Source organism: Erinaceus europaeus, chromosome 7, assembly GCF_950295315.1.
Source record: "Erinaceus europaeus chromosome 7, mEriEur2.1, whole genome shotgun sequence".
Taxonomy (NCBI): Eukaryota; Metazoa; Chordata; class Mammalia; order Eulipotyphla; family Erinaceidae; genus Erinaceus; species Erinaceus europaeus.
The window spans coordinates 64,337,143-64,358,658 of record NC_080168.1 but is presented as its reverse complement, the minus strand read 5'-3'; the positions used below and the strand labels follow the sequence as shown (position 1 = coordinate 64,358,658).

The window sequence follows — 21,516 nt, the reverse complement described above, 5'->3', positions numbered from 1 at the left end:
GAGGTGTTATTTAGAAAGGAAGAGAAGGCAGGACCATAGAATAAATGGACAAATACATATAAATATAGTCATAGAAATAAAGCCATAGGGGGATGGGCGGTAGTGCAGCGGGTTAAGTGCACATGGCATAAAACCCATGGACCGGTGTAAGGATCCCGGTTCGAGCCCCCAGATCCCCACTTGCAGGGGGGTCACTTCACAGGTGATGAAGCAGGTCTGTGGTGTCTTATCTTTTTCTCCCCATCTGTCTTCCCCTACTCTCCATTTCTCTGTCCTATCCAACAATGACAGCAGCAATAACAATAATAACAAAATGATAAACAACAAAAGGGAAAAAGATAGCCTCCAGGAGCAGTGGATTTGTAGTGCAGGCACCAAGCCCCAGTGATAACCCTGGAGGCAAAATAAAGAAATAAACCCATATCTGTGACCTTGGGAGAACCACTGCAGTTCCCAATAGAGAGGATGGGGATACAGAACTCTGGTGGTGGGAATGGTATGGAATTATACCCATTATGTCATAATTTTGCAAATCAATATTAAATCACTAATACTTTAAAAAAAATTTTTATTCCCTTTTGTTGCCCTTGTTTTATTATTGTAGTCATTATTGATGTTGTTATTGATGTCATTGTTGGATAGGACAGAGAGAAATGGAGAGGAGGGGAAGACAGAGGGGGGAGAGAAAGATAGACACCTGCAGACCTGCTTCACTGCTTGTGAAGTGATGCCCCTGCAGGTGGGGAGCCAGGGGATTGAGCCAGGATCCTTACACTGGTCCTTGCACTTTGCACCACATGCGTTTAACCCACTGCACTACCGCCTGACTCCCTAATTTTTTTCAAATAGGAAAACATGATTAAAAAAAAAATCAAGTACCATTTCTAGGCCTCATCAGCTTCCTGACCAAGTCAATACAGATATGTATACAGTGAGCATACCCTGAACGTGGATCTCAAATGCCTTGAGTCATCTGGTTAGCTAGTGTGAGATCAGGCTCAAATCACAAGAGTCAGAACTCATCGACACCTAGTGGAAGAAAGGTCAGTTCTTTAATAAGTTTTCTTATTTTCTACCCTAAGATGGGCAAACAATCTGACTTTTAGTAAAGTGGTCTACTTTTTCAATCAGTGTGGAAACTAAAGTAGAAAATTAAGGGGATGAGAGGGAATGACAGTGTAATGGTTATTCGAAAATAATCTCATGCCTGAGGGTCTCAGGTCACAGGTTCAATCCCTAGCACCACTACAAACCAGAGCTAAACAGTGTTCTTGTTTTTCTTTAAAAAAGGTACAAAATTAGAATTATGTAGACAATTAGAAACAAATAATTTTAAAATATTTATTGACTTGGCATTGTTTACAATACTATATAGATCTGGGGTGTACACTTTCATACCTTGGTACATGTAAAAAAGACTCCTCATCACACCCACACATAAATGGACTCTTGAGTAGCAAATCAAGTGGAACAGAGGTAGACAAGTGCCCTCAAGGAGTCCCCCGTGGGCACCCAAGGTGTCTGCCCATCACAGCTTATATTGCAGGAACACCTTATGCATCTCCAGGCATTAGACTTACTATTTCAAAGACACTTTTCTTTTGCAATCCAAAGGCTGGCTTTATTCTTTCCTCCATTTATTGTTGAATAAATAAGGGCTTAAGCTCATTTGTAAGGTACCCCTCAATGCAGGCAGGATCTTTTCTGCTCCACAATGGGAGACTCACAGGCAACTGTTTCCATCAACTGGAGTGGGAAGTGGGGAGGAGAGAAAGCCCCACAGTGAGACAAGCTTGCTGACCAGAGTAAAAGCTTTCTTTTCCCTCTCTTCATCTTCCACACCAGCATCCAGACATACATCCGGCTCAGAGGATGCTGATATAAGCCTTGCCCACTTCCCTGAGTCCATCCCTCTTACTCAGGCAGTTCCCCAGCAGCTCTTGAATGGGGACACAGTCTTCAGTCTCCAGAACAAACCGTGCCACCGCCTCCTCCTTCGTTTTCTCACCTTTAACGCTGTCCAGGACCACCCCTCGGATGTCTTTAGGCTTCCCTGGCACCCCGAAGACGATAAACAGACCCAGGCAGTCCTCTCCTATCAAGCTACAGAATTTCTCCAGCTTATCAAATCGACTTCTCCTCCTGAAAACTTCTTTGGCCATGGAGCCTGGATCACAGGGCTTAGACTCCACAAGAGGGAGAGAAGACAGCTGCAGAGTCTGTACTGCCAGCTGAAACTTTATCCGCTTATCTGAAGCCCAGAAGGTCCAGATCCAGTCGGCCCCAAACAGCGAGGCCTGGTGCTTGGTCATCTTGGTGGTGGTGAACCACTCTTCCACACCCTTCTCTTGGCACAGAGTGACAAAGTGGATTAGGAAGATCTCGTTGAGAGTGTTTGGGGCAGCACGGAGATTGCTCAGAGGGTCTTCAAACCCCAGATACTCTTTCAGCTTCTGGGCTGCGTGGACAATGGCTCCTCCAACTGCCTCACACAGGCTGACCACTTCTCTGTTCTCCTTCACCTCCAGCGGCTGAGAAGGGCTTTGCCCCATTTTCTCTGCTCCTGATCAGAATTGCTTAAAAGCATCAGGGCTGTGGAATTTCTGTGGGATTACTGTTTTTTCAGGCTTCAGGGGTGGCAGTGTAGCCACCTGTAGGCTGTGGTCACAGTTTTCTAACTCTGAGCTAACTTGGTGTGGCTAAGCATATATACATACAACTGAGCAAACGTGGCAGGAACCGTTTGTCAACTGGGTGTGTTTCACCTGTACAAATTCCTGCTGGGTTTGTGGATGAACAGGAGTTCTCACATACAACATCTGCTTTTCTCTGGGTGACAGTCTCTCTGCTCTTACTAGTTAGTCACCTCTTTTCAAGTTTTAGTTGCAATTGAGAGTATTCAGTTCTTGGGCTGGGGAGATAGCATAATGGTTCTACAAAAGAATCATGTCTGAGGCTCCCAGGCCCCAGGTTCAATCTCCTCTACCACCAGAAGCCAGAACTGAGCAGTGCTCTGGCAGAAAAATAAAATGAAATTTGAAGAAAAAAAAAAAAAAGAGAGTGGTCTGGGAGGTGGCACAGTGGATAAAACATCAGACTCTCAAGCATGAGGTCCTGAGTTCAATCCCCGGCAGCACATGTACCAGAGTGATGTCTGGTTCTTTATTTCCTCCTATCTTTCTCATAAATAAATAAATAAATACTTTAAATAAAAAAAGAGAGAGAGAGATAATTTAGTTCTTTAAGAAACCAGGCACCTCTTTTTCCAGATAACATGTTCAAATGTGCGGGAGTCCTTCCCCTCTGCGTCTCATCTCCGCCCCTCTGCTCAGCCCCCTGCATGATGTCCATGTCTCCTTTCATACAAAAGTTTCTCAGTCAAAGGCTTCCAATTCCTGTCTGTAGACACTGGCTAGCACCCCCTAAACCAAAAACATTTCAGGGAGTTTGTGAATTGGAAAAGCTTTGTGCTATGTTTCTCTTATTTCAGAAATAAGGTCTAAGAGGTGTTCTCTACAAAGAAAAATAGCAGATACTGGAAAGTGTAAGGCAATTGTCAGTTGACTTTATTTCCTTTCATAGGGTAATAATACCAGCAATGCATAATATTTTGTAAATAAAATATATCATCAAAAACATTTTAGCCTTATGATATGTCCTCAGGTATATCACACTGTCCTGAAGGAAGGATCCCATTTGGCATCTGTAGCAGTCCCCTGGCACTGTCAGCCAGATCTGAGTAAGAAACTGGTTTTTACTGATAGGGTAGATTTACATGAAAAGTAAGCACAGATGCAAAACTTTCCAGTAACAGCTACCAAATGGTGAACAGCGGGGAACAACACCAAGTGATTATTATGGAGTTATTTATGTATGTTGTGAGTAAATGGTGAGTCATTACACCGGGGCGCTTGAACAACAGCTTGGCAACCTGTTGACAACTTGAAAAAAACCATAGGATGGGCAGTCAGTAGTAGTTACCCACCCCCTACCCCCATAATCAGTTGACTTTATTTAATTTGTAAAAACCTGCCTCGACCTCTGTTGGCTACCAGGAGTAATGATGGCGTCCTGGAGAATGGACAAAACACTTTTACTAATAATACCCTGAAGGAAATCACACGTGCACAGTTTTTGCCATAGCTTCCTGTCTTCTTTAGAAAGGTTTTATAGACCCTTGCCACAAAGACACACCAACTGCATTGTAGCATCACAGGATTGCCATGATAAAGCCAACTTTGCAGGCTCAGAGTTATTGATCAAAGTGTTCTAAGACATCACAAGAGCTATGATGCAGAATGTCCTGGCAAATGTTCAGCTATTAAAAAAAAATTCATCCATTGAAAGCCTGAGCAATACTCCCTTCATAACATTAGGCAGACTGTGACTATTCTGATGCCATGGGAACAGACGAAGCTTAATACTGTAAAGGTTTCTGTTTTGGTCTGGTTCCTCCAGAAATGGTTTCTTAAAAATTCTGGGGTAGCATCTGATGCATTTAAGCAAACAGTATTTGAATGTCCCTCAAATGCTTCCTTATAAGGTAAAAGGATCCATGACTATGGTTGAAACTCAAAAAAAAAAGGAAACCAAAACTGCATCAAAGAAGGTAAGGCTTGCTTTCATCTCCACTAACAGGGCTGAGTGAGCAACACTGTTAAGACTCAGTGGTAGAGAAAGGTCACTCTAGCCTCCCCAGAAACCAGCTGGTTCATGGATATTCTGATCACAATATTTAGTTCTCAAACGGGATCTTCCACCATCCTTTCTGCCACAAAATAAAACGTATGTTCTCTATGTATTAAATATATACATATATTTAGAAAAATATATAAAAATAGGATGATAGTGGCCAGTAGAGGTATGTCTGGCCCTTGTGTGCACACCGGAAGCTGAGATAATCTGGAAAGCCTGTAAGTGAACTGCCCGAAGGCAGCCCATTGCAGCCTGTACCCCGAATCCTCCTCTGTCCTCTGCCCGGGCGTGGAAACACCAGGGGAAACTCTCATCCTAGGCCGTGCTTTAAATAGACTATATCACAGATTTTTACATTAAATAGAAGAAGAGAGGTTGCAGGCTTCATCACCAGTGTCTTTCAGGGCAGTTTTAACATAAGCACCTGCTCCCTGGCTCTCCATCCCACTTCCTCTGAATCTACAGAAGTAGGGATGGCACCCCTCTCCATTGTGTCACAGCTGAGTGAGTGCTCGAGCAATGAAGCAGAAAAACAGAGCGCCCTCTTCCCCCCAACACCCCCCCCCAGGGTCCATGGAGGTGACCTCAGACATTGGAGTCTTCATCAGTGATGCTGGTGCTGGGAGACTGGGCAGCAAAATCCTTAAACATGTCGTCTTCCTTCAGCATGTGCTGGAAGACAAGGAGACAAGTGGTCACACATTCACCAAGACCAGCACCAATGAATCCACCACTCCCACCCAGTGTCCTTGTTCTTTTTCCCTTTTGTTTTTTCATTAGAAGGGATGGAGAAATTGAGAGGGGAAGGGGAGATAAAGAGGGAGAGAGAAGGGAGTCGGGCGGTAGCACAGTGGATTAAGTGCAGGTGGTGCAAAGCACAAGGACCGGCGTAAGGATGCCAGTTCGAGCCCCCAGCTCCCCACCTGCAGGGGAGTAGCTTCACAGGCGGTGAAGCAGGTCTGCAGGTGTCTATCTTTCTCTCCCCCTCTCTGTCTTCCCCTCCTCTCTCCATTTCTCTCTGTCCTATCCAACAATAACAACAACAATAATAACTACAACAATAAAAAATAAGGGCAACAAAAAAGGGAATAAATATTTTTTTTAAAAAAAAAGGAGAAAGAGAGCTACCCTTTGTACCTGCTACACTGCTTGTGAAGCTTCCTCCCTACAGATGGGAGCGGGGACTTGAACCCAGATTGTTGAGTGTGGAGACATGTATGCTGCTTAGCCGTATTGCTACTGCCCGAACCCCAGGGGGTAGCCTTGTAAACTCATGGTGCTGACTCACTGTTAAGTTGTTGATGCCTTCGGAGAAAGCCCCGATCTGCCTCACGGTCCCCTCAGAATCTTCCATCTGCAAAGAACATATGGTAGGGTTACACACCTGTCTGTGTGACTGCACAGAGCATGGCAGAAGTCTAAGAAGTGGCTTGAGTGGACTGGACAGGGTGGAGCAACAACCCACTTCCCCTCCGCTTCTCTCAAGGCTGAAAATGGATGCTGGAAACAGAAGGAATACTTGAGGGTGGGGGTAGATAGCATAATGGTTATGCAACGAGACTCTCATGCCTGAGTCTCCTAAGTCCCAGGTTCAATCCCCACACCACCATAAGACAGAACTGAGCAGTGCTCTGGTAAAAAAAAAACAAAAACAGAAGGAGCATTTGACAGGCATGGGAGTTATCGAAGGTTCAGACCCTGACTATGGCTCCAAAGGAAGGGCAAGTATGAACTATCCATTCCAAAGGGCTCTCATTTTAGATAGAGACAGAGAGAAGTTGTGAGGGATGGGGGAGATGGAAGGAGAAGGCACAGGAGACAGCTACAACCCTGCTTTACCACTTGCAAAGCTCCCCCCAGCAGGTAGAGACCAGGGATTTGAACCTGGGTCCTTGCACATGGCACTCAAGGGGGAAGGGGGTCCTTGCTTTTTATTATTGTAAAATTGAAAAATGAGTCTTCAGCATGCATGATACCACTGAGCAATTTTTCCTGCCTAGTTTTCTTCATTCACATCCAGAGAAAGGGGGAATGGAGGAGAAGGGAGGGGAAAGAGAGAGGAAGAGACACCAAAGCACAGCTCCGCCAAAGCACAGAACTCCCTCCAGTGCTCTCTGTTGTGTAGCCATGTGCTGCCAGTTATCAAATCATTCTCCAAGTCCTGCCCTTGACTTATTTTTAGTATGCAGATTTCTGTAACACAGAGCTAGTATAGCACAGGGTTTCAAAAAAGTCTGGCAGGTTGGGGAGATTGAAAGGGAGAGGAAGGGAGACAGAGAGACACCTGCAGACCTGTTGGGAAATTGTGAGGATGTGGTTGAGCTTGGCAGGGCTTGACCTGAGGAGTGCGTCTATCCTGTCAGTCTCTCAACTGAGAGGTTGAGCAAGGAGGGACAGGAGTAGCCCCAAAGGTTTGCCTTGTCTTATCAGACCCCTGCCTCACAAAGCACCCCATATTCCTGATACTATGGCCATTAGATAAAAAGAAAAGATGTCAGGAAATTGTGAGGAGCCTCACAAAACACCCTGCATTCCTGATACTATGGCCTATCTACATAATCATTGTTTTGCCTAAAAGATCTCCACCCATTCCATTCCTTTGATCTATCTTCTTTCTACCCTCAAGACCCTCCCTGCCTGCAGGGTAGTATTAATCCTACCAGTTAAAACCCTTGCAACAGTTGCTAAGGAAGTTTCTACTTTCCCAGTCCCCTTTTGCCTTTCTCCGGCCCATTCCTAGCAATTTCCGTTTAAGACTTGCCACTTCCGGGTCTGCGTTTTAAGAGCCTGCACTCTCTGATCAATAAATACATTGCATTGCCTCACACCACGTGTTTGGTTCCTGAGTCATCTTCCTCAAGTTGCTGAGTGAGTAGCAGCCCAGCCTGGCTCCGGTTGCATTCTCTCCAACCCAGAGAGCATGAGCCTGGGAAGAGGCACCCACACACTAGCCCAGCACAGACCTGCTTTACTGCTCATGAAGCTTTCCCCTGGCAGGTTGGAACCCCAGCTGTCCCCTCTTAGATAAGTCAGTTCACTTCTCTGGACTCAGTTTCCTTCTCTCTAAAATAAGGCCAATCATGCTCCCTGTGGCTTAGGGCTCCTCTGAATGCTTACAGAGGGAGGCTAAGTGCTTAGGAACATGCCAGGGACATAGTCTCCTTTGAGCATTTGCTGTCATGTGTTCTCTCTATTTGTAGGCACTCTAGCAGCCAGAGTGTACAACCTCCTTGAGTGTTCCCCTGTGGGGAGGGCTGTGGAGTTGGTATCTGTGGCTGTGCTCACCTGCTCTAAGCGGTCCAGATCATCCTCATCATACAGACGCATATCCAGGCCGGTTTTAAAGCCCTTCTTCGATGTGCTTCCTGAGGACTGCCCCAACTCCATGGGACAAACATATTCTTCCCCATCCTCCTGCTTCTTCTTCCTCAAATTCCCGAAGTTGCTGAAGGTAAGTTTCTTTGGCTTTGAAAGAACAAAAAAAAGTCAGCTATTTGTTAACATTCCTATGACAAAGAGCAGATAAACATGTCAGTGTAATTATGTGCACGAACCATGTACATGTATGTTTATATGTAGCATAATTACATAATACACACAGTACACAAACACATATTATGTAAATAAGCATTTACATCTTAGAGAAAAACAAGTCGATGATCCATACTGTTAAACAAAACCAAAGGCGCCCAGATCATGTCATCAGTCCACTCAGATATGCCAAACAATCCTTATTATGAAGCTCAGAAGAATGGCCTCATTCTCCTTACACAAACTGGCTATCACTACAATGAGGAGAATGTGCCAAGAGCCTCAGTTGGATTTCTTGGGGCTGAATCCACCTTTGCAGGTTTCATAATTGAAATTAGGTCTCCACCATGCAATGGCTATCAAATGTGCCTAATAATCTCAGAGCATGGCAGGGAAATAGCTCAAGCTGGTGGAGCACAGGACTGAAGTTCCTGGTTCTATGCACAGTCCTGCATGTACCAAAGTAGTGCTCTGACTTCTCACTTCCCTTCCCTTCACTTCACTTCCCTTCCTTCCTTTCCCTTCCCTCCTCTCTCTCTCTCTCCTATGTGAAATAAGTAAAATCTTTTGGCAGATATAAGATCACCAAAATAAAATTATCCTTCCTGTTTTTACTTTGGCAGTGGGACTGATTCTCTTGTGTACTCGTCACACTTCTGTATCAGCTGATTGTGGAGGGAATCCCTGCTCTTGGGAGGAGAAAATTTCCGGGGGGGGGGGGGTTACTGTGCTGGACCCCAGGATGGTGAGGAGACTGGTGTGGAGAAACCAAACTAGATCTTTCAGAGGTTCCAATTCTGACACATCTATTTTATTTTATTTTATTATTATTTTGTCACCAGGGTTATCACTGGGGCTCGGTGGCTGCACTATAAATTCACTGCATCTGATGGCCATGTTTTTCCATTGCTGTTGCCATTGGTGTTGTTGCTGTTGTTGGATTAGACAGAGAGAAATTGAGAGAGGAGGGGGAGAGAGAGATACCTACAGACCTGCTTCACCACTTGTGTAGCAACCCCCCTGCAGGTTGGAAGCCAGGGGCTCGAACCCAGATCCTTATGCCAGTCCTTGCATTTTGTACTATGTACACTTAACCCTATGCATCACCGCCCGGCCCACTCTGACACATTTTTTAAAGAAAGGGAACAGAAGAGAAAGTGTCAGGGTAGGGGTAGAAACAAATAAAATGAGAAAGGCAAGTTGGTACACATCTTTGGAAAAAAAAACAATAAGCTGTTATTTTACATAGAACTGCAGGAGACAAGACTCGGGGCTGAAAAGAGAGGAATGCAGAGGAAGATAAAGTTGTCTGAACTTGTTTGGCTCTGTAAGGCAAGGACAATAAGGACACATCCAGTCTGCATTAGTTTGCCTTGCTCAAGGGTCTCCTGCTAATTGCACAGGTAAGTCAGCTCTTAAACAGAGAGGCTGAATGTGTATGAAGAAAAATGCAATACCTGTGCTTGATTTGCTCATAGCAAAAACAGAACATCTGCAATAAATATTTAGAGCCAAAGAGAGTGGAAGCAGCCTAAGTGCGCATTGGCAGATGACTGGCTAAAGAAGCCACGGGACATATATTCCACTGAGTGTTACTCAGCAGTTAGTTAAAGGGCATTATTATGTCCACTGAGACAAAATGGATGGAACCAGAGATGAATATACTTAGTGAAATAAGCAAAGAGATGAAGGACAACTACTAGATGGTTTCACTCACATGTGGAGTCTAGAGAACTGATACACATAAACTTGGTGGGAAAAAAAAGCAAGCAAATTATTTCTGAGACTTGAGAAAACTATGGTGGTTATCTTTGGGAGGGGGTAGTATGGGGATGTCAAATGTTAGTGATGGGTTTGATGTGGAACTATACCCTATAATCCTACAATCTTATAATCACTTTTTTTTTTCTTTAAAGACTCAAGTCATGAGCCTCTAGAATTGGTAGTGTGTCAACTATAAGAAGCCCATGGGGGTAGGGGTGGGGGTCCGGCGGTAGCGCAGTGGGTTAAGCGCAAGTGGTGCAAAGTGCAAAGACCTGCGTAAGGATCCTGGTTTGAGCCCCCGGCTCCCTACCTGCAGGCTGCAGGGAGGTCGCTTCCCAAGTGGTGAAGCAGGTCTGCAGGTGTCTATCTTTCTCTCCCCCTTTTTGTTTTCCCCTCCTCTCTCCATTTCTCTTTGTCATATCCAACAACAATGACATCAATGACAAGAAAAATAACTGCAATGATAAAAAACAAGGGCAACAAAAGGGGAAAAAAAAAGCCTCCAGGAACAGTGGATTCGTAGTGCAGGCACCGAGCCCCAGCAATAAGCTGGAGAGGGGAAAAAAGAAGAAGCAGCAGCTCATTGGCAATCTATCAATTACAGGAGTCTATGCCGTATTCTCTATCACTGATATCTGTGATGAGAAAAATGCCTTGAGCAAACACTCCCCTAGAAATGAAGGCATCCTTCAGCCTTATTTTTTTTATTTTATTTATTTTTTTATATTTATTTTATTTATTTATTCCCTTTTGTTGCCCTTGTTGTTTTATTGTTGTAGTTATTATTGTTGTTGCTGTCGTTGTTGGATAGGACAGAGAGAAATGGAGAGAGGAGGGGAAGACAGAGAGGAGGAGAGAAAGATAGACACCTGCAGACCTGCTTCACCCCCCTGCAGGTGGGGAGCTGGGGTTCGAACCGGGATCCTTATGCCGGTCCTTGTGCTTTGCGCCACCTGCGCTTAAATCCTTCAGCCTTATTTCCAATGCTGAAGGAGTTCAAGGAGAAGTGAGAGCAAGGAAAAAGCAGTCAGAAATGAACTTGCACAATGACTCTACAATTCCTCTCCTGGGGATATATTCCAAGGAACCAAACACAACCATCTAAAAAGATTTGTCCACAGCAGCACAATTTGTAATAGCCAAAAACTGGAAGCAACCCAGGTATCCAACAACACATGAGTGGCTGAGTAAGTTGTGGTCTATATACACAGTGGAATACTACCCAGTATTAAAAATGGTGAATTCATTTTCACCTCATCTTAGATGGAACTTGAAAGAATCATGAGAAGTGAGATCAGCCAGAAAGAGAAGGATGAATATGGGATGATCTTACTTGTGTACAGAAGTGGAGAAATAAGATTAGAAAGAGGAAAACACAAAGCAGAACTTGGACTGAGTTTGGTATACTGCACCAAAATAAAGGACTCTGGAGGAATGGGGGAGGGGGGGTTCTTGGAGAGCACAGCTTCAGGTCCTGGTGCATGATAGTGGAGAAGGACCTAGACTGGTAGAGTGTTTTGCAGAAAAAAGAGAAATTTTAAACATGTACCACTAACTGTACTTACTGTAATCCATTAAACCCCACCCCCCCAAAAAGCAATGAGAAGCAGCCAAGGCTCCAGGTGCGAGAGACCCACCTTCACCCTGGCGGTGGCAGTGAGGAGCACGTAATCCGGCAGCTCCATGACGTCACGCTTCTGGTGCTGGGCCTCGGCTCCAATCAGGAGGTTGAAATGCGTGGCCAGGTGTCTCCGCAGCAAGGTCTTACTGGGTGGGATGTTTAGGAGCTGGGCCATGGTTTCTACATTAAAACGTGGTTCTAGAACCTGGAGGCAGGAGAGAGGTGTTCAAGGCTCCGGGAAGTCAGTGTGTTTTGCAGGACATTTTACCAAGTGTAGGGCTCTCTCATCAGGGAATTATCTGTGACCCTCTCAACAGTCAGAGAACAAGAGAATGAACATAGTTTTCTTTACTTGATGGCACAGAGCTGGTCTTGACATCCAGAGGGACAAAGTCAGTGTCTGGTATATCTGATTTATGCAGAAACACAACTATCTCAGCAGGGGTTTTAAAATATGATCACACAAAAGGCCAAGACACAGATCATCTGATGGAGCACACGTCTTACTAGGCATAAAGGCCTGGGCTCAAGCCCCAGTGTTGGTATTATTCATAGTAGTTTGGTCCCCCATCTCTAGTTGATTGTGGTTTAGTCCTGCTAGTTTGGCGGGCCGCTTGTCCCCGCCCCAGGAAGGAACCCCACAGAGTTCCAGAGTGACAGAGTTCGAGAGTTCTTGGCGCCGCTGCAGGGGAAGGAGGCAGCAGAGTTCTGTTCGGTGATTAGTTTGGGTTAGTTTATGAATCGTTGTTCCTGAATAAAGAAATACAGCTTCCCTGCCCAGCCGTGTGTCCTCGAGTCTCTCTCTACCACTGCAATGCTAGCCTGGCCTCCTGGAACCCCCGAACTTTAACAACACCCCAGCACCACATGGGAGCAACAAGAAAACCTGTGCCAGGTGTCTGTCTGTCTGTCTGTCCATTCATCCCTCCTCTCCCCTCTCCCTCCTATCTTCCTTCACCTCCTAAATTTAAAAAGAAAAAATACTTAGGAGGTCTGGGCATGCCGCTCAGCAGCATCTCACATGTGCCACACCCTGATATCCTTTTCTGATTAAAAAAAATAAATAAACCTGGGGGTTGGGTGGTAGCGCAGTGGGTTAAGTGCATGTGGCACAAAGTGCAAGGACCGGCATAAGGATCCCGGTTCGAGCCCCCAGCTCCCCACCGGCAGGGGAGTCACTTCACAGGCAGTGAAGCAGGTCTGCAAGTGTCTCTGTCTTCCCCTCTTCTTTCCATTTCTCTCTGTCCTATCCAACAATGATGACATTAACAACTACAACAACAATTTAAAATAATAATAATAATATAGTAGTAATAATATAAATAAACCTCAGGGATTGGGTGGTGTTAAGCACACATAGTACAAAGCACAAGGACCCAAGTAAGATCCAGGTTCGAGCCCCCCAGAAGCCCACCTGCAGGGGGCCACTGCACAAGTGGCGAAGCAGGTCTGCAGGTATCTATCTCTTTCCCTCACTACCTCCCCCTTCCTCTCTCAATTTCTCTCTATCCTATCTAATACAATGGAAAAAATGGCCACCAGAAGCAGTGGATTCTTAGTGCCAGCACCACTGAGCCCCAGCAATAATTCTGGAGGCAAAAAATAAAATGAAAAATAAGCATCACATGATGACCCATCACTTGAAGTTACCCAATATAAAACAGAATGCTGCAGGGGATGGGTTTTCATCCTGGGAGGTGAACAGACAGGGTCCCAAGTTCAAATCCCATCACTGCATGTGCCAGAATGATGCTCTTGTCCTCTCTCATAAATAGATAAATGGAGTCGTGGGATCACTACCTGTTATTTAGATGGTCTCCATGCACCCTGGAATCACAGGGCATGAATCAGAAAGATAGGGAAACACTCTGGAGGTCAACAGCCCTGAGAAAAAGAGCTGTGGGGCTGGGTGGGCTAGCTGGTGTCGGCACCAAGACAGGCAAAGGGAGAGCAGCCTCCAAAGAGACAGGAGGAGACTGAATGCCAAGCAGCCCAGCTCCAAGGACGTTGTAACCAGCCTTACCATGAGCCCGCCATGGACGCCACTACCCCGGAGGTTGGGGGCGTACTCAGCCAGGTCCACCGAGCGCAGCCACTCCATCACACGGTGGTTGGTCCACTGCTGGACTTCGGCTGGGGAGATGCTATTCTGTGGGAAGAAGTGGGCAGGTCAGGGTAGGCGAGGGGAGGGGAGGGGCAGATGCTCAGCCTGCTCACTCAGCACCCTCACCCCTCACCCCCACGGCCACAGCAGAAGTGCCTCACGGCCCGCTCAGGATGTTTTCTGATTAGAATCTTGGAGCTCATGTCAGAGTTTCAAGCGGTTTAAGAAAGGAATGATTCAGAGTAACTCAAAATATACAACTGCAGCAAGGACTGACACAGAAGTAAACCTTTAAAAAAATATATTCTTGTGCTTGGTTCAGCAGTAAGTACGGAAGGTAGGAAGGAAGGAAGGAAGGAAGGAAGGAAGGAAGGAAGGAAGGAAGGAAGGAAGGAAGGGAGAGAGGGAAGGAGGGAGGGAGGGAGGGAGGGAGGAAGGAAGGAAGGAAGGAAGGAAAAGAGGAAGGAAGGGAGGGAATGAGGGAAAGAAAGGAAGGAAGGGAGGGTGGGAGGGAAAGAAAGGAAGGGAGGGAGGGAAAGGAAGAAGGGAGGAAGGAAGGAAGGAAGGAAGGAAGGAAGGGAAGGAGGGAAAGGAAGAAGGGAAGGAGGGAAAGGAAGGAAGGGAGGGAGGGGAAGAAAGGAAGGGAGGGAGGAGGGAAGGAGGGAAAGGAAGAAGGAAGGAAGGAGGGAAGGAAGGGAAGGAGGGAAAGGAAGAAGGAAGGAAAGGAGGAAGGAAAAGGAGGAAGGGAGGGAAAGGAAGGGAAGGAGGGAGGGAAAGGACGGAAGGGAAGGAAGGGAGGAAGGGAGGAAGGGAGGAAGGGAGGAAGGAAGGAAGGAAGGAAGAAAAGCTTTCTCCTAGGCTAGAGAGAGCTCTTTAAGTAGGGTGCAAGCCTTATAGGCACAAGGTCCAGTTCGAATCCAGACACTGTACGAGAGATGCCATAGCACCTAGCACCAGGCTGAGGGGTCTCGGTCTCTCCCTCTCTCTCTCTCTCTCTCTCTCTCTCAGGAGGTGAATCTGCACATAAACAAGGTCCAGGTCAAATCAATTAATTAACTGATAAATGCGTTCTCTTAACTATCCTTTGTCATACAGCCTTTAACCATTCACAGAAATTTGAACAGTGTCCAAAAAATGGGATAGCCATCAGAACTGTGGCTTACAGAACTGAGCAGTGCACTGATAAAAATTTAAATAAACAAAAATAAAAGAATTAGGGGGCTGGGTGGTGGCAAAACCTGTTGAGAGTACACATTACCATGCTCAAGGACCTGGGTTCAAGTTCCCCCCAGCCATACTTGCAGGGGGGAAGCTTCTTAAGTGATAAAACAGGTCTGCAGGTATCTTTCTCCCCTCACTCTTTTTTTTAAGTATCATTTATTTATTTTATTTGATAAAACAGATTGGAGAGGGCAGGTGGACAGAGAGGGAGAGAAAGAGAGAGAGAGATGCCTGTAGTACTGCTTCACCACTAGTGAAGCTTTCCCCTTGCAGGTAGGGACTGGGAGCTTGAACCCAGGTCCTTGTGCATGGTATATGTACATTTAACCAGGTTCACCCCCATCCAGCCCCCTTCTCACTCTCTAACTCCCCATCCCTCTCAATTTCTCTGTATTATCAAATAAAATAAAAAGGTGGTGGTGGTGGTGGTGGAGGTGTGTGTGTGTGTGTAGAGGGGGTGGTTAACAATGCCAGGAGCAGTGAATTCACAGTGCTGGCACAGAGCCCCAGTGATAACCTTGGTGGAAATTTAAAAAAAATGATTAAGAAACAAAAAAGAACTATAGCTTAAAGAAGTAGGGGGTGAAAGACCCCAGGGGAGGAGGAAGCTTAAGGAAACTGGTTGCTTCAATTACATAGGCAGAACAATGGCCAGAGAGAAAGAAGAAAGGTGGAAAGAAGGGAAGCCAAGCCTAAGGACCAGTGAGGTGGGTCTGAGGTTGATAGGGCAGGAGCCCCTTCACCTGCAGAATCCAGGGAAAATCCAGGCTGAGCAGGATAGGGACAGGGACAGAGGCCTGGGAGTGCAGGCAGGGCGGCTGGCTAAGACCCACCTCATCTGATGGCCTCCTGCGCAGACAGTTGGGCTCAAAGTTGTTGATCCTCAGGACCTGGATGGCCCTCTTGATGCTGAGATGATGCAGCACACTGACCACCTTCAAGGACAGCAGGTCATCCTGCGCAGAGGGGAGAGGAGGGTTGTGAGCCGCTGTGCTGGGGCTCCCCAGGGAGAGCACCAGAAACCCAGGGGGCCAGCTGAGGCACCCCTCCACTGACAGGCCAGAGAACCGGCCCTAATCAGAGTTTTTCTCCAGCAGCTGAGGTATTCCTTGGGGTTTGGGCACAATCCACTTGGGAACCCAATGTAAATGACACCAAAATGGATGGTGGGCCGTCTATTTTTTTCTCCCCCATCCATTCTGGGACTGTGGGAGCCCCTGGCTCTGAAAAAGCAGTTTTTTTTTTTAATATGTACTTATTTTTTTAGATAGGACAGACAGATTGGAGAGGGATAGAGAGGGAGAGAGAAAGACAGACACCTACAGACCTGCTTCACCACTTGTGAAGCTTCTCCCTTGCAGGTAGAGAGCGGGGGGCTCAAATCGGGATCCTTGCACAGGTCCTTGTGCTTCATATTATGTGCACTTAACCGTGTGCCAGGGCCCAGCCCTGCCCCCCATTGATTTATTTATTTTGGATAGAGATTGAGAGAGATTGAGAGGGATGGGGGAGGTTGAGAGCATGAGAGACACTTGCAGCCCTAATTCACCACGTATGAAGTTCCCCCTCCCTTGCAGGTGGGGACCTGGGACTTGAACCCAGCTCCTTGCACATTATAATGCGTGCCCTCAACCAGGTGCACCACCACCTGTCCCCCTGAGAAGTACAGGTTTAAATGTGTGTAGGCCACTGCAATGGGTGAGAGCTTGGCTTTGCTGAAGACCCTTCACAGCCCTGGAGCTCCAGGCCAGGCTTTCTGAGCTGAGGCACATGGCAGCTCGGGAGAAAGTCAGAAGGGGGCTACAGTGACACCACACACACCTCAGCCTCAAGAAAGTTCTGGAAGGATCCCATTCTGGGATATAATGCTCCATAGAGCAGATGGTGTGAATTACATTGGAAGCAGGACATTCACTAGGCCTACAGGAGAGAGGTAGGAAGAGGAAAGAAAGAGGGAGAGTCTCAGAAAGGGGGAAAGGGGAGAGAGGGTCAGAGGAGGGGAGGGGAGGGGAGGGGAGGGGAGGGGAGAGGAAGGAAGTAAAGAGGGGAGAGGGGAGGTGGGGTAAGGAGGAGGGGAAGAGGAAGAGGAGCAAAGAACTTCTCTGCATCACCAGCAAGGTGACACAAGGAGTCAATAGGGCCAGGCTGTGGTTACTGCTGCATTTCAATCATACCAAACACACCAAAGCAAATCCTTCTGGAAGATGGCGATTAGGGGGTGGTGTCGAGATAAATACACCCAGAAAATAAATATGGAAATGGGTCATTTTAGGTGTGCCTTGTTGACAACACATTTCTTGTAGGGATTATAAAAGAAAAAAATTATATCTGGGAGAGGAATCATCTAAAAAATTAACATACTAAGTAATCTATGCAAATCCTTCAAAACGCAGAGGGAAAAAAATTTTTTTTTTTTTTAATTGGTTCCTTAGAGGAAATGTCATAGACTAAGTCAGAAAAGGTATATAAATACGTAAAGGTATGGGCAGGGGAGACAGCATAATGGTCATGCAAAAGATTTGCAGTCTGAGGCTCTGAGGTCCCAATTTCAATTCCAGTACCATCATAAGCCAGTGCCAAGCAGTGTTCTAGTCAGTCCTCCCTCTCTCTCTCTCTCTCTATCTCTCTCTATCTCTCTCCCTCTCCCTCTCCCTCTCCCTCTCATTAAAAATAAGTAAGGGGGACTGGGCAGTGGCACACATAGTACTGTGAGCAAGAACCCTGGATTGAGCCCCGGGTCTCTACCTACAGGGAAAGACACTACATGAGCAGTAAAGCAGGTATAAAGATATCTCTCCTTTTTCTTCCCCTCTATCTCCCACTCCCTTCTCAATTTCTCTTTCTTATAAAATAGGAAAAATTCCTATCTTATAAAATAGGGGGGGGAATGACCATTGGGAGTGGTACCTAGCCCCAGCAATAACCCTGGAGGCAAAAAATTAATTAACAATAAATGAAGAATAAATAAGATTTGACATATCCATATATGAAATACACATACACACACATTTTTTTCTTTTCTTTTTTTTTTTTCCACCAGAGTACTGCTCAGCTCTGACTTATGTTGGTGCTGGGGAATGCATCTCAAAATCTCAAGCATAAAAGCTTTTTGTACCATTGTGTTGCCTCCAGGGCCTTCTCTCTCTCTCTCCATATATATATATATATATATATATATATATATATATATATATATATATTCTTTTTTAATGTACTTTTATTTACTCTTCAAGTTTGGGAACTACTCTTTTTAAAAATTTTTTATTATCTTTATTTTATTTCAAAGAGACAGCCAGAAATCAAAAGGGAAGGGGGTGACAGAGAGGGAGAGAGACAGAGATACCTACAGCACTATTTCACCACTCGTGACGCTTTATCCCTGCAGGTGGGGACCGGGGGCTTGAAACCAAGTCCTTATGCACTGTAGCATGTGCACTCAACCAGGTATGTCACCACCAGCCCATACATATGTGTGTGTATATATATATATATATATTTTTTTTTTACCAAAGCATTGCTCAGCTATGGCTTATGGTGGCGCAGGGGGCGGGGGGGGGGGGCACTTTGGTGTCTCAGGCATGAGCATTTCTTTGCATAATTATTTCGATATCTATCCCCACCCCATATGTATTTTCTACTCAGTATATTTTCATCTAAAATTGAGATAGTTATTCAAACCATTTCCTTGTGCACAGATTTTCATTGAAGTAAAGTCTATCAGACTTTTTTTAAAAATGCGAATTGAGTTTTGTTTGCTTTAGTTCTGAGTGTTCCCCACCCCACACCCCCCAGATCCCAGGGGCAAATCACTCACCACGGTCATGTAGTGAAGCATGCGGCCATCCACCCGCCCCTCGTCAAACTGCGTCTTGTACTGTGGGAGCCCTATGTCATCCAGCCACCCTGATGGACAGACACCAGGGCCATTATCCAGCACAGAATACATACATTCAGTTTGTGATTTCCTTGTTCCCTCACCTTCCATCCATTCTTCCTCCCTTTCTTCTTTCATTCATTCCTGTGATGTCATTTTTTTAAAGATTTTTAAAAGTATTTATTTATTTATTTATTCCCTTTGGTTGCCCTTGTTGTTTTATTGTTGTAGTTATTATTGTTGTTTTTATTGATGTCATCATTGTTGGATAGGACAGAGAGAAATGGAGAGAGGAGGGGAAGACAAGAGACGGGGAGAGAGACACCTGCAGACCTACTTCACCGATTGTGAAGTGACTCCCCTGCAGGTGGGGAGCCCAGGGCTCGAACCGGGATCCTTATGCTGGTTCTTGCGCTTTGCGCCATGTGCGCTTAACCTGCTGTGCTACCGCCTGACTCCCCTCCTGTGATGTCTTGTCCTCTCCCCTTCTATTTCTATTATGAAGCCCCATCAACATCATCAACAACAGCGGCAAAAATACACAAAACTGGGGGATCTAGTTATATTATTATTATTATTATTATTTTGCCTTCAGGATTATCGCTGGGGCTCAGTGCCTGCACTACAAATCCACTCCTCCTGGAGGCCATCTTCTTCCATTGTTGTTGTTGTTGCTGCTGTTGTTGTTAGATAGGACAGGGAGAAACTGAAAGAGGAGGGGAAAACAGAGAGGGGGAGAGAAAGATAGACACCTGTAGACCTGCTTCTCCACTTGCAAATCGACCTCCCTGCATGTGGGGGTCTGGGGGCTTGAACATGAATTTTTTTAAGTTTATTTGTTTATTTATTTATTTACTGAATAGAGACAGAGAGAAATCAAGGTGGGAGAGGTAGGAGAGTAGAAGAGACACCTAAAGCCCAGCTTCACTGTGAAACTTCTCCCTTCAGGAGGAGGCCAGGGGCCTTGAACCTGGGTTCTTGTGCACTAATGTGAGTGCTTAACCGGGTGCATCACTATCTGGCCCCTGATCTAGTCGAAATTCAACTTTCCTACCTGCCTTCTTTTCTGCCATTCATTCACATGTGGACTTAAAAATCTCACTGGTGAGCCAGCTGAACTCTAACTTCTTTTCTTTCCTTCCTTGCATTCATTCATCCTCCCACCCATTCGAGATCTAAAAAGCTCTTACTTGTGACCCAATTGAAGTCCAGCTTCCCATGGTTGGTTTCCTCCTCAGACCCCAGGGCTTGCAGTGCCAGCTGGAGTTTCTTTCGATGAAGCGAATGCTTGATCCCAAGTTCCTGAAACAGTCAACAGGGACATGGCCTTCAGACTCCCATCGACAGGGGCTGGGTGCTACTGACAAAGGCTCAGAACCTCCTGCTAAAGACCTGGTGCCGTGCCCACCTGTGCAATAACTCAGGCTCATGGCCTGCTGCTCAAAGAGCCCCCTGGAAGCAAGCCCCAGAGCGTCAGGCTCAGGTGTGCCCCACCTCTCCTGGCAGGCTGCTTCTGTGAAGATGGGATCAGTGTTAGGCACATCTGAAATTCTAACCTCATTTTCTTTTTTCTTTTCCCTTTATTGGGGGATTAATGTTTTACATTTGACAGTGACTACAATAGTTTGCACATGCATAACATTTCTCAGTTTTCCACATAACAATACAACCCCCACTAGGTCCTCTGTCATCCTTTTCCAGGACCTGTACTCTCTCCCTCCCACTCCCCCACCCCCCACCCCAGAGATTTTACTTTGGTGCAATACACCAACTCCAGTCCAGGTTCTGCTTAATGTTTTCTCTTCTGATTTTGCTTTTCAACCTTTTCCTGTGAGTGAAATCACCATATTCATCCTTCTGTTTCTGAATTATCTCACTTCACATGATTTCTTCAAGCTCCAGCCAAGATGGGCTCAAAACAGTGAAATCACTATTTTTAGTAGCTGAGTAGTATTCCATTGTATGTATAGACCACAACTTGCTCAGCCACGCATCTATTGTTGGACACCTGAGTTGCTTCCAGGTTTTGACTATTACAAATTGTGCTGCTAAGAACATAGGTATACACAAATCTTTTTGGATGGGTGTGTTGGGTTCCTTAGGATATATCTCCAGGAGAGGAATTGCTAGGTCATAGGGTAGGTCCACTTCTAGCCTTCTCCAGACTGCTCTCCACAGGGGTTGGACCAATTGACATTCCCACCAGCAGTGCAGGACTATCCTTATTTTCTTTTCTCTTCTTCTTTCTTTCTCTTTAATTTTTATTTTTATTATCTTTACTTATTTATTGGCTAGAGATAACCAGAAACCGAGAGGAAAGGTAGTGATAGAGGGAGACAGAAACCATGCTTCACCACTTACAAAGCTTTGCCCCTGCAGGTGGGGACTAGGGGCTTGAACCTGGGTCCTTGCATACTGTAACATGAGTTCAATTAGGTGTGCCACCACCCGGCTCCTTGACCCTCATTTTCTATGGCATGTTCGACAACTGGGAAGGAATGTTGGGAATAAAAGCCAGGGCTCATTTTTATTCATTTCCCCCAAGTGCACTGAGGAGCTGAGCCTGTGATAAAAGCTCCTTACGGTTTTGAGAATTAGGAGCGAAAGGCTGATTCTCATGACCACACAATTACTGTCCATCAGAATGCCCAGGTGTCTTAATGTTCCACCAGGGATTACTAACAACAAGGTCTTCTTGGGTTGTTT

At 45.8% G+C, this 21,516-nt stretch overlaps 2 protein-coding genes across 13 annotated transcripts in view; both read right to left on the bottom strand.

Annotated features, from left to right (window-relative positions):
• Positions 1-1,327: 1,327 nt before the first annotated feature.
• On the bottom strand, positions 1,328-4,619 carry REP15 (RAB15 effector protein). Of its 2 annotated transcripts, XM_060194574.1 has the most exons (2): positions 2,009-4,619; positions 1,328-1,746 (listed from the first exon to the last, which is right to left on the bottom strand). In XM_060194574.1, exons 1-2 carry the CDS (start codon positions 2,550-2,552, stop codon positions 1,724-1,726), a joined length of 567 nt encoding a protein of 188 aa, XP_060050557.1. In that variant the 5' UTR covers positions 2,553-4,619; the 3' UTR covers positions 1,328-1,723. The 2 variants fall into 2 exon arrangements, with proteins under 2 accessions (XP_060050557.1, XP_007529981.1); XM_007529919.3 differs by having other exon boundaries at positions 1,328-4,619.
• A 451-nt stretch (positions 4,620-5,070) lies between these two features.
• Positions 5,071-21,516, bottom strand: part of PPFIBP1 (PPFIA binding protein 1) — a 150,877-nt gene continuing 134,431 nt past the window's right edge. For all 11 annotated transcript variants that reach the window (XM_060194558.1, XM_060194559.1, XM_060194560.1 and 8 more), the window contains 8 exons: positions 20,001-20,112; positions 18,751-18,839; positions 15,770-15,892; positions 13,635-13,760; positions 11,628-11,816; positions 7,981-8,160; positions 5,984-6,049; positions 5,071-5,367 (listed from right to left, as the gene is read on the bottom strand). In XM_060194558.1, the coding sequence (XP_060050541.1) occupies positions 5,281-5,367; positions 5,984-6,049; positions 7,981-8,160; positions 11,628-11,816; positions 13,635-13,760; positions 15,770-15,892; positions 18,751-18,839; positions 20,001-20,112 (972 nt within the window). In that variant the 3' untranslated portion in view covers positions 5,071-5,280. The remainder of the gene's footprint in view (positions 5,368-5,983; positions 6,050-7,980; positions 8,161-11,627; positions 11,817-13,634; positions 13,761-15,769; positions 15,893-18,750; positions 18,840-20,000; positions 20,113-21,516) is intronic.